The 12,300-nt window shown below is 39.5% G+C and overlaps 1 protein-coding gene across 2 annotated transcripts; it reads right to left on the reverse strand.

Annotated features, from left to right (window-relative positions):
* Positions 1 to 919: 919 nt before the first annotated feature.
* pcyt2 (phosphate cytidylyltransferase 2, ethanolamine) lies at positions 920 to 11,065 on the reverse strand. 2 transcript variants are annotated; one of them, XM_010744989.3, is made up of 12 exons: positions 10,752 to 11,065; positions 8,055 to 8,143; positions 6,351 to 6,512; positions 6,097 to 6,248; positions 5,775 to 5,816; positions 5,497 to 5,635; positions 5,306 to 5,388; positions 4,977 to 5,054; positions 4,427 to 4,492; positions 3,413 to 3,478; positions 2,367 to 2,455; positions 920 to 2,258 (listed from the first exon to the last, which is right to left on the reverse strand). In XM_010744989.3, exons 1-12 carry the CDS (start codon positions 10,874 to 10,876, stop codon positions 2,141 to 2,143), a joined length of 1,209 nt encoding a protein of 402 aa, XP_010743291.1. In that variant the 5' UTR covers positions 10,877 to 11,065; the 3' UTR covers positions 920 to 2,140. The 2 variants fall into 2 exon arrangements, with proteins under 2 accessions (XP_010743291.1, XP_019115744.1); XM_019260199.2 differs by lacking the exon at positions 10,752 to 11,065 and adding an exon at positions 9,576 to 9,755.
* Between the last annotated feature and the right edge of the window lie 1,235 nt (positions 11,066 to 12,300).

Consider the following 12,300-nt stretch of genomic DNA (forward strand, 5'->3'; position numbering starts at 1 on the left):
GGGAAGAAACTCACTACATGTACCCAATTACGCACGGTTACGCGCCTATTACACATACAAAACATTTATATAATAAAAGTACTGCATTACTACATATTAAAGCTCCTGCATGCACTTTAAACTTCAGTGAGACTGATAGACTGTGCACACTCACGGAGTCCTGACAGGTTTCATCACACAAAGTAAGCGGTGGACATGAGTTGTAAGTTATTTATTTATTTCTTCTGTGATTTGGCCTTTTTTTAAGGATTTTTTTTTTTTTTTGAAGAGGTGAAAGTATATCTTTTTTACTATTTTAATCCTCTGGTGACCCTTTATATCTTGGGACTCATTTCTGACCCCCATGTGGGAACCATGGCACTTAAATTCCCTAAAATAATATTTAAATGTCATCATTAGTCATCTCTCTCATTAGTCTGACAGCTGAAAGGCCAATGTCCACAAAAAACAAACACAAAAAGACAAAAACACTTACAGCAGTGGTTGCCAAACTGGTCTCCTCCAGGCCCTTTGAGGCCCCTAAATGTCTATCTCCACCGTTTCATTCACTAAAAACCAGAGCGGTGTTAAACTACATGAGAACTGCACAGACCAAATGTACATGGAGAATGAGATCTTGATGTTTCAGTATCTGTACAGGCGTCTCTGTGATGTCTCTCAGCTGAGTGATAGGTGCTCGGGCTGGCGGATTAAAGCCTCTTTTGTGTTTGTAATGACGGTTTGCAGTTTTTTGTTCCAATCTGAGAGCGGTGTGAAAGAGACAGGACCGCTCGGATTTAGCAGTTTTCTGAGGGGCTGTGGCCTCATTTCACTGACTCAGTGAACCGTGAATATGTGCTGATCCGACAAAGATCTCTGTCATCAGGGCGTGCACATCACAAGCTGCTGCTGCTGCAGTAAAACACACATCAGATGACACTTCACCATGTTACCAATTTGTTTATTAAAAGGGAATTTGACACATCGCAACATAGTGATTGAAAGGTTGTGGAAAGTCCCTGCATCTAATATTTAGAAACGTATTTATTTTTCATTCCAACTCACAGACACATTTAATAAAACACACACTGTCACACTTCCAAGTAATGTGTCCTGTTTAACAACAGTCACCTTCTACAATCTATAAAAGTTTGCAGAAGCAGTCTGAAGAAGAACCTTCTAGTTTGATTAAAACACATTTCTTGAAAGCAGACTGAAGAAAGAAGGACGACTTTACAGACAGCTGTAGAGACGCTCTGGTAAAGAATTTTTTTTTTATACAAGTCACAGCCCTTAAATTAGTTACAGTATAGCTTTGGGAATGAGGCACTACTGTCATTTACAGCACAAACACTCACTAACCTTGCTCTCTCTCACACACATACACATACACATACACACACGCACACACACACACACACGCGCACACGGTGCAAATTTAGTTAAAATCCACAGGTAAAATTAAAACACTTTCACAGATCATTTAACGTAGTAATGTTTTTTTTCTGGATGGACAAAAACATAGTGAGAGAAATGAAAACAAATCTACATTTTGTGTGTTAAATAACAGATCTATGTCTATATAATAATAGAATAGAAAAATAGATCACATTGAGCTTTAGTGCTGACACTGCTAAGACTGATCATTAAAAACTATTGTTTAAAAATCTAAAAACATAACTGACAATGATGATTTGTCAATAAGTTATGGCTTATTACGAATTAGGCATACCACTTCTATGTCTATACAGGAACACATAGTGCGTGATTGAATAATAAAAACAATACGTGACAGATGATAACATTAAAAAGTTCTCTGTGGACGACAAGGGGTTTAAAGGGACTTTGCAGGTTAAATCATAATATGTTACACGTTCAGATTCTTTGTGGTCTTGTCCAGGCAGATCTATTTTAATCCCATTAGACTGGAGTAGTCTGTATAGATGAGGACAGTGAAAAGCTAACTCAGCAGCATGTATGACACACCGCTTCACCCAATATTAAAAGCAAGATTCTGCACCCAGTGGACTAGAAGAGACTGACTGCCCCTCTTTTTGGTTGTTTCATCCAGCCAGGCCCATTGTCCACCCGAGTCCACCTTCTTAAAGCTGTGTCTACCGGGATGATTATATTCACACACAGGACTAGGTCTGAGGTCTCTCTAGTGAGCAGCCTGGGCTGCAGCTTCACGCTGGTCCTGCTGCTCTTTCTTCTTCATCGCCTCGATCACCGCCATCTCTTTGGCTTCCTTCTTTTGGTTCCTGGCTTCAAACTGCAGCCTGGGAACACACAAGATAACTGATGATGAATAAACTTGACAGGAACACTTTAAAACAGTAAAGAGACAAAAGGAGAAATAAAGTAGTGCAGATAAAGAAGTCCCTGACCTGTTTTCAATGATCCTCTGGACAATGTCATCAGTGGTGAGATTGTTCCCACTGTCGATGGTCCTGAAGATTCCCCTCTTCCTCGGCTCCTGAGGGCAGAACACAAATGGCTACATCAAACTAAGGTAAGACTAAAGTTCCCATCATCCCCTGTGAATGAGTATGCATACCTTTGGCTGTTTGCACACTGTTTTTACAGTTAATTATTCTGTCCTGTAATTTATATTATGTTACGTTCTTAATAATTAAGAATACTAACATTATTTAAAAAACAAAAACAAAGGTAAACAACTTTTGTTTGTTGTTTGTTACGTTGTTCAGCACACAGTTCACAGTCCCTTTTCAACTGAGCATTGTTTGCTCCCTACTTTCAAATCTTGGCTGAACACCCTGTACAGTCCCTCTGCAGGGAACACTGAGGTGATTAGAACAAAGCCAGATAGTTTCAAAATGCTTATTTTCAGATTTAGCTGCACAGACAATCTCTGTTCTGTTCCACAGTGGTGGAATGAGAAACCCAGACAGGCTGAAACACTAATTCACCCATTCAGACACTTAGCTTTATCTATCTATCTATCATTTGTCCAGTATGTGATGACATCTAGCTCTTGAATGCACTTTGGATGGTCTACCACACTAATGTAATTTATGGTCAAATGACTTTGTGGTATTTGTCTGTATTGTTTCTCCTCTGCTTTTTGATTTGTGTGTTAGTGTAGCCTGTAGCCATGCACACTCAGAGCCAGATAAGTGAGTGATGTATGTATGAGAAGGTGTCTGAGAAAACGTCTGCCTGAACCAAATCAAGAAACCCTAACACACACACGCACACACACACACACACACACACACACACACACACACACAAAAATTAACTACTTATCACATCACAAAATTGACCAATATTGTGGTTACTACAAAATTTCTGTTGAGCAATATTTATATCCATAAAATAGTCTCAAAAATAAACATATTAATGCAGAACAATCGCTCAGGTGTTGCTGATGTTGATGTACTGATCAAAAACAAGAGGACTCTGTACTCACAGCGTAGGGGTCTGAACTATCCTTGTCTGGAATCACCTCCGTCTTGCCATGACACACCAGGTCCACCTGCACAGTTTCACAAACACACCTGGTTAAATCACCCATCATGTGCAGAGATGGAACAACATTCCTGCAGTATGTAAGTGTATTTCCGTAACACTACTTGTCCCTGAACAGCCCTATGCTGACAAATGGTTTACTCTATTCTGGCTTTCTGATGTTAAGGACGTTCTTTATTACTTTGAATAGAAACTGGTGTCCTCTCTGTTTTGCCAAGGTGAACCCGTTATTAACTTTATGTTGTTTTTTTTGTTTGTTTTTTTACAGGCACACATCTACACTAATCTCTGAAGGGAAACTTTAAGTAGCAACAGTGTGCAAGTAGTGTGTCAACAACAAAATTAGCAAATTAGTTAAACATGGAGAACTTCTTTCCCCTTCTTATATGTCAATTGTCCACAAGGGGGCGCTAAAGGGTTCAGTATTGGGCTATAAGTTACAAAGTGCATTCAATAAATCAAGGAGAATCTTTCAAATGCAGCAACCATACAGTAATCTATTGCCCTGTCCTAATTTAATTAATCAAAACTGTGTGAACCTCTGTGAAATTAGTTTAAATCTAATTCGATAAATTACAAACCCAGTGTAGTAATTTATTTATGACAGCTTAAAAACTGGGTTTTCATTTTAGGAAGTTTAATATGAAGCTGACATTTTTTGCTGCTATAATATTTTGAAGGTGAACTAATGGCTCCACCACATTGCAGCACGTTACCCTTTGCTTAAGAATGAACCTTAAAACTCAAAATTAATTGGCCATAATTTACACATTACTGTTTTATATATTAATAAACATGCTGACTGCCCTCCTTCTTATTTCATGTTCATATTTGCACACACCATGTTTGGTAAAAGGGCTCTCATGTACGCCTGGAATGAACTACAAAAGTATGTAAGTAAAGTATGAAACTACAACCCTTGTTGCCATAAATGACAAGTACAAAAGAAACTCACCTTAAAATGATCCAGCAGGTCTTTGCCTACTGCATATGGTGCACCAATCACCACCTCTGACACATACTAAAGAGAGAAAGACAGGTTCATAGTTATACATTTTCTAATTCTCTAATGATTTGACTTTCTTCACATCAGTTAGTGAGGTTATGTTTAAATGTCAAAGATTAACTGTCGAGCATTATTTGGACCAAAGACAGTTCAACGGTGTGTTTTTATTACTCGCTGCCTAAATTCTGTACCACATCGTGAGTGGAACTGTTGGCAGAGCATAGCAATTTAGTGGTTTTCAGATTGTGTAACATGTTTGGTTTGTGTAACGTTCTCGTAAGTTGGTTTAACTTGAACACAAACACACAGTGCAGATGGGGGCACAGAGACTCATTGTTCTAGACTGATAGCTGACCAGCAGGAATGGAGCAAACTGAGCCAAGTTCAGCCTGCAGCACTGCAAGCATTCGGAAAATAAATACATCCCGCTGTGCTGAACATTTAGAGGTCAGAGAGAGTGTGTGTGTGCGTGTGTGTGTGTGTGTATGCGCGCACTCACTCGACAGGCCAGGACACTCAGTGTTCTCTCATGGATGTTCATGATTGGATAGTTCTTCCCCTTGTACCGGTTCACTTCCTGTAGTGAATGAAGAGATCATTTAGTACTTTTACATGTTCAAACATACTTGAATCATTTGTGTGATCTTACATTCCTAGACCCCCATAATTGCACTTAGCAGCTTCTTCCTTGTCTAACCATAAAAGTCTGAACTGCTCTTAACTTTTTGCAAATGTTACTCCTGACACAGCAGGGAGGGGTTAATTTCTCACCGTCTTGTGAATGGTTCGCTGAGATGTGTGTGTGTGCATGTCTGTAATTAGGTGTACCTGGTCAAAGTGCAGACCTACGATGACGTAGGGCCTCTCCGCCTGCTTATAGACCATCTCTAAGAAGTCAACATGGCCAATGTCTGCAAGGAACTTATGGTCAAGGCAAAAACAATACCCACTGCAGACATGATTTCTTCCCGTGTTTGTTAATAACTCAATTCTTGTTGTTTCTGCATGAAAAAGGATACGGAAGAGGTCGAATGCTCCGGCCACATAGATGATTGTGTCTCCGGGCTGAGGCTCAGTTCCTGAGGCAAACTGGATGATCTTCTGCGACGTCTGGAGGAACTGAGACACTCCTGTCCATGGACTGTGGCCTTTGGGACCCTTGAACACAACAAAACCTTTATTTCACTGGAAAAATGTAATGAAGGCTATGTGGCGTCACACTGCTAACTGATATCCTTTAAAATCCGGACTAATTTACAGGACAAGGTTTGACTGAAAAAAAATCCGTGCTACTTACTTTTCCAAAGTTGTCTGTATGCTGCTGGTAATCTGGATTATCCTGCAGAAGTGATTAAAGAAATTAAATCAAATAAATAAATAAATCATTGCTCGGAGTACACACACACACTCAAGGGAAATTTATAGTTCTGAGTTAAGGGATTACAGTACACAGGTACATGCCTACCGCTCTCTATTTGAAAGCAAATGAAGGAATGTAAATACAAATACTGTGGGGAATGTAATTAAAGCATAATACGGACCACGTACGATGAATCAGTCACTAAAGAATAACTACTGCTGTAAACATTTGCGTCACATATAAACACAGCTTAACTCACCATGTTGCTGTGATGAGCTTTAGTCATGAGAAGCATTCGTCCCACTAGGTCAGTGGTGGAGACGCCCTGTGTGCGCTTACATTCCCGGTAACGGCCCTCGCGCTTCACCTCTGCATATGTGTCCTTACCATCTACCGTCAGCGTGATGTCATCTGATAAACATAAACAAAACGAAATTAGTCCATCATCACATCTGGTCGTGTCTCTGTGTATGTTAAGGACTGGATTCAAAGAGTGGCCGTGAACTGGCTCACCTCCGTGCACACAGAAGTCACAGTTGTACTTGTCCAGAGTCTCCAGGGTGGTGACGTAAGGGGCTCCTTCAACTATCTCATCCACCCACTTGATGGCCCGCACCATCTTGTAGCGTTCTTCCTGAGTGAAGACTGGAGGACCCTTGTGCTTGGAAATCTCAGCTTTGAGGGAAGGAAGAGGTAATCAACTGTTAATTGCGGGCACATCATTCACATCTGTATTAAAGCATCTTCACCAAAAAAGGCAGGGTGCTGATTAGTTACGCTATTATACACATCTTTATGAAGATTTAAATCTGGGGCAAGCTGACTTGTTTGTAGATCCGTGAAGATCATTTTTGTTAGCTTGCTTCTGTCATTTTAAGTTGTTAAAAGGATTGCAACTATCCCGTCAGTTCCTATCCGCAACATTGTCCCCGTAATTACACATGAGCTGCTCTCATATGAGAAGCTCCTGCAGTTCTGCAAAGAAGCCTCTCGGATGAGAGGTGAAATGTCTTCACAGATCTGCAAACAAGTCCAGCTGCCTCAGATGCCACATGGTCTTATTATCATGTAACAAGCAATTTATGACTTATTATAAAATAATTAAATATGTATACTATATTACAAAGCAGGCATGTGTTTGAACAAATCAGCTTCCTGGTCAGCAAAATAAAAATCAGTTTAGTGCCTTGTCACCTTGTCAAAGCTCTTGATATTTGTCACCATAGAAACAGCAACAGTGACACAAAGTAAGCTTGTTGAGCTAGTTACAGAGGAATGTAACTTTATGCAAAGATGTTTTCCATGATCTTGATGTCTGTGGTGGATGTGGCAGTGTCAGGTCACATGACACCCTAATGAATGTGGATTAATGTGTTCCCAGTTTTGAGAAATCTATAGTAGTCTGTGTGAACCGATCCGTACCGCAGCTTTTTACATTTAGTATAGCCGGCAGCAACAGCAACACATGAGAAATGGAACAAACTAAAAGAGAAGAAATGAATAATGCATGTTGTGCTCATCACTCATAACAGGTCTCCCTTTACTTTGATAGCTACCTTACAAATATGAGAATCATACTTTTACTCTGTATTCCTCATCATATACTATTAAATCATGCTTTCTTTGGAATAGTAACATCTCACTGACAGGGAATATTTCCTTATCATTTCTTCAGTTTTTTTTTATTGTGGCTTCCTTTTTTATATTTCTTTTACTTCTTATTCTTGTTTGCATTGTCTTGTTGTCTAATGTTTGTGGTTATACTGGATTGACTGATTGACCTTTTAACAAGGTGAGTGAAGACGACAAAGGTTACTGGGAGAAAGGTAATGGTCTGAGAGACTGTGTGTCCAATGTGCCAGTGTTTATTTGCTTTCTGCTGTTAGGTAACTTCAACAATTCATGATTTCTGTGAAAAATATTCACTGAGCTTTATTATTTCATGTCTTTCACAATGATGTTTCAATTAGCCAATGAATGAAAAAGTGTAAAATCATGATACTTAAAGCAAACAGATCCTCAGGACTGCAGCATAACAATTCATAGCTTACATCAGTGTCCTAACACTGTATCATTAACATGAACGTTTATATGCATTTTTCTGCCACGTTTGTCTGCAGTAACCAAAAACGTCTTTGTCATAAAGTTGATCTAAAAAAAAAAAATGTCTTCAGAGACATTTATATCAGAGTGTGTGTACGTGTGTGGCAGACTCACCATCTGTATGCACTCCCACGATGAGATAATCTCCCATGGCTTTGGCCTGCCGCAGCTGGTTGGAGTGACCGTAATGCACCATGTCATAACTATGGAGAACAACAGATACTTGTGCTCAAACAAACGCAGAGTAAAACTGATGCGAACAAACAAAACACACACAAGAATAAGAGATGTAGCCTTAACAATTTAGCACATTTATTGTCTTTCAAAGCAGGATAGCTTTGACTGAACTATTCTCCTTAGTTTATTGTTCATCATGATCTTTATTCTCTTTTTATGGCAACCTTGCACAGTAGAGCACAGTGTGTGTCCTTTGCTGTGAAAACATCCTCTCTAAATCAAACAGTTTATGTCCCAAAACACAGACTGATTGACCTTTTAACAAGGTGAGTAAAGACGACAAAGGTTACTGGGAGAAAGGTTATGATCAGAGAGACTGTGTGTCCAATGTGCCAGTGTTTATTTGCTTTCTGCCGTTAGGCAACTTCAACAATTCATGATTTCTTTGCTGAATTTAACCACAAGAAAAATGAAATAAAAATAAACAAAACTAGAAAGTAAATTATGAAAATTCCTATCTCTGGATCCAGGTTGTATTCTTGAACTCAGATAGGAATTTTGCTCAGTTTCAGTTGAGTTTATTCAGGTTTTGATGAGAATTCGCTTTTCTTCTGCACCCTGCTGCTTCACATTTTCTACAGTTTCAGAATATAACAAGATCATCAAGTTCAACCACAGACACGAGCAGCTGGAGGTGAGGATACCTTAGTGGAAAGAAATACTGTTGTAAATAATTTATTAGCAGGAATGGGTTTACATTACACATTTGTGTCGATTCAAGAAATCTCAAAGAGCATTTAACAAGCAGAGTTTTTGAGGAAGGGCCAGACAGTCATATCTCTGTTTTTAATGTTATTGAAACTTTTTGTTTCAATTTCCATTTCTCAGATCTTCTGGCCTCTCTTTCACCTTCCTCTTAGCACCTCTGTAACTGTAGGTGATTTCCAACAGATCATGCAGAAGCCGCTTCATTAAAAAGATCCAATTTACTGCTGTACATTCTGCAGGCAGACCTCTCGTCTATAATGGTATTACCACAAGCTGCTAACCTGAATTTCCTTAACAACAATCCCTCATCATCCCTCACCTCACCTCGCCAGGGTCAGCTGAACACTATGCTGCCAGTTGAAACTACGGGATGTATACTTCAAGACAGGTACTCCAAGAGAGACAAAGTAAATACATTAAGCTGTACAGTGTGATTTTTTTGGCTAAAGATGTTCCACAACATTTAATTAGATGGAGTTGGTTAATAATAGAGGAATCAAACAATTAGTAAAATATGAATAGACAATGACATTTGGATGCAACCTTAGCAATCTTTTACACATTTGATTAATGAAATGCAACACATTATCTAGTTCCTCCTGGATCAGCCAACATCTCCAAGTACTTTTTCTCTTTTTCATATAATTAACTTATGAAAAAATTAATAGTAGTAATAATATTTCTCTTTACCCTTTCCTCCATCTGCTCCTGTCTCTTTCTTGTCTTAATATTTTATCTGTCAGTACATGCCTCAATGATACGTCTCTTCCTAATGACAAAAAAGGAGGGAACCCCTCAGCCCGCCACACAAACATGCCCTTTTTGCATCAGAGCGAACGACATGTTCACTATGTTAGTTATTTATAACCACCATATGAGATGCACCATGTCAAAGGAGCTTTCAGCAACTCGGCTATACTTCCTTGTGCAGCTGCGCATCAGAAGTCAGTTATCTCCTCAGCAGCAGCTGAATCACGTGAGGATCATGGCGTTTCCTTCCAAGAGCTTAACACAACATTGCCCGTACAGAGATATGACTGTCTGACTCATGAGTTGGCATGAATGTCAGAACCAGCGCCCCAGATGTTTCAGACAGACTATAAGACTACAGAAATGCCCTTGAGAAATCTTCAGATCATTTTCAAGTACCAACACAACCAAACCCAAAAAACTGCCAAGACAACTGTGGAGGTATTAACAGCAGGATTTCACATGACAGAGACAGACAGCAGATGTGGTTTGGACATATCAAGTATTTTCATAAGACATGTATTAAGGCAGCATAACTTTCCCTCTGAGTCGGCTGTGAGGAGTCTGAATAAGGGCGTAGGCAACATAGCGCTTTGTGGATTTTCACCTTTAGATCCTCTCTAAACTTGAATTAATAGTTTCAGATCTGTCCTGTTATAGCTTCACACACATCATTCATAACCTCTTCCCTACTAAGGAGTTATGATAGTGTGAACAGAGAGGACATTGTCCCTAATTCATGCCATAAAACTGATAAGGACATGATTACAGCGTGCCTGAAGGACACTACACACTGAGTTTTGTGAATGAAATAAAAAATAGTGACAACGACTTATCAGTCAAACACATTAACCTTAATAACTGTGCACTGAATTATCAGGGCTGGGCCTTAGAGAGAGAGTAAAGTGATCTTAACACTTGAACTGGTTGTGTATGGTGGGCTGGTTTCACGCCTGTTGCCAAGTTACTGTCTGCTAACCTAAGTAGCTAGTTAGCATTAGCATGCTACCCCACCGTTGGTAACTTGTGACCGCGTACAGGACGACAAACTGTGGGGAAGAGTTTTAATAAACCGGCACCGACAGTAAAAGGTCAGTGGCGGGCACAGAGACTCACCAGCCGTCACACCATAACCGGACGATGCGCTTTCTTTTCTCCGGGCTGCACACTGAGCCACCCGGCTTACGGCAGCCGGCTTCATCCCGCTGCTCGTCGGTGGCGTGGTGGCCGTTTTTGATCATCTCGACAGTTTCGGGTAAATTACTACGCGGAAGTAGAAATAAAAAACAAAACGAAAAGTCAAAGTGTTAGACTTTGTAACGGTCCGGTTTCTCCGTGGATTACTTTAAAGGACGTCTGCTCCGTATCAGGTTCTCCAGGACGGACAGTGACACCGGCCAACGCCTCCAACTCTACGTCACATCGAACGAATCCTGTCACGCTGACGTGATGATTGCATAATCACGCCCGTCACGTGATCATGCTCAACCCACAAACACTGACAGAGGAGTGAGAGGGAGGCCCATAGACATATAGACATAAACATATATACATAGACATATATACATAGACATATATACATAGACGCCGCATTGAGCGCTGAATCGTACGTCGACGTCGCCGCCATATTGGATGTGGCAGATCTGCCCGTAAACTAATACAAGGAAATGGACTGAACTTCATAAAGCGCCTTTCTACAAAGTTCTTTAAGTTAATGTCTCTTATACACCCATTCACACACACACTAATATATCTGGGAAACAAACAGGCACCAAAAACAATGTATGTAACTTTTAAAGTGATGATTATAAATGTTTACTCCTTATGTAAGCACCAAACCAATGTATGTATTTTTCTAATGCTGAGTGTTTACAGCTACAGTAGCTGTATTTTTCTAATGCTGAGTGTTTACAGCTACAGTATTATAATATCTGCTGTGGAAGAATTGTTAAAGATTAAACTTGTATAATGATAAAAGTTTTTATGATTTTTGCTCTGGGTGACAAAATCTAGTAATAGAGTATTTTACATTGTGATACTGCCCCGTTTTGCTTCTTACTTTGCTTTACTTTGAATACTTCTCCCCATTTGATAAATTACACAAGCCCTAGGCAGTCATACATTTTATTTTCTTAGCTTTCTTGGTTTTTGATAATTACTTAATTTAATTTGTTTTCCTGAGATCTCGAGTTATTTATGTAATTATCTTGAAATAACTAATGCAATGTCAGAGGAGCAGGAATATATCGATCAGTCACACCAGGTCAGCATGGCATGAAGTCACATCTGACTCGGGCCTATCATATCTGACTCTTTTTCTCAAGATATCAAGAAAATGATCCTGGCTATCTCAGGATAACATTTGTTATTTCAAGATAATAAACATAAATAATGGGGGAAAAAATAAAAAAAAAATCTAATCAGACAGTAATGTATTTCTAAACACAGAGAGGCACAGTATTCAAGTGGACTATGTCAAATAGTAATACTCTATCAAGTTAAACGTCTTGTGTATAGAATTTAGTGGCATCTAGCAGTGTAGTTGCAGATGGAAACCCCTCCACTTGCCTTCCTGTTCCTAGTGCGAAGGCAAAAATGACCAAAAAATGCAAAAGGTCCTATCCACAGCCAGTTTAATCAACCAGTCACCATGGTGATTTAACAT

This window comes from Larimichthys crocea, chromosome X (genome assembly GCF_000972845.2).
Source record: "Larimichthys crocea isolate SSNF chromosome X, L_crocea_2.0, whole genome shotgun sequence".
In the NCBI taxonomy this organism is placed as follows: Eukaryota; Metazoa; Chordata; class Actinopteri; family Sciaenidae; genus Larimichthys; species Larimichthys crocea.

Bases quoted from the DNA above. Each gene is read 5' to 3' on its own strand.
- pcyt2 (XM_010744989.3), bottom strand. From the start codon at position 10,876: ATGATCAAAAACGGCCACCACGCCACCGACGAGCAGCGGGATGAAGCC. The intron at 5,636-5,774 runs GTAAGTAGCACG...GTTGTGTTCAAG, and splicing joins ATACAGACAACTTTGGAAAA to GGTCCCAAAGGCCACAGTCC. The intron at 5,055-5,305 runs GTACACCTAATT...CATTCACTACAG, and splicing joins TAGGTCTGCACTTTGACCAG to GAAGTGAACCGGTACAAGGG.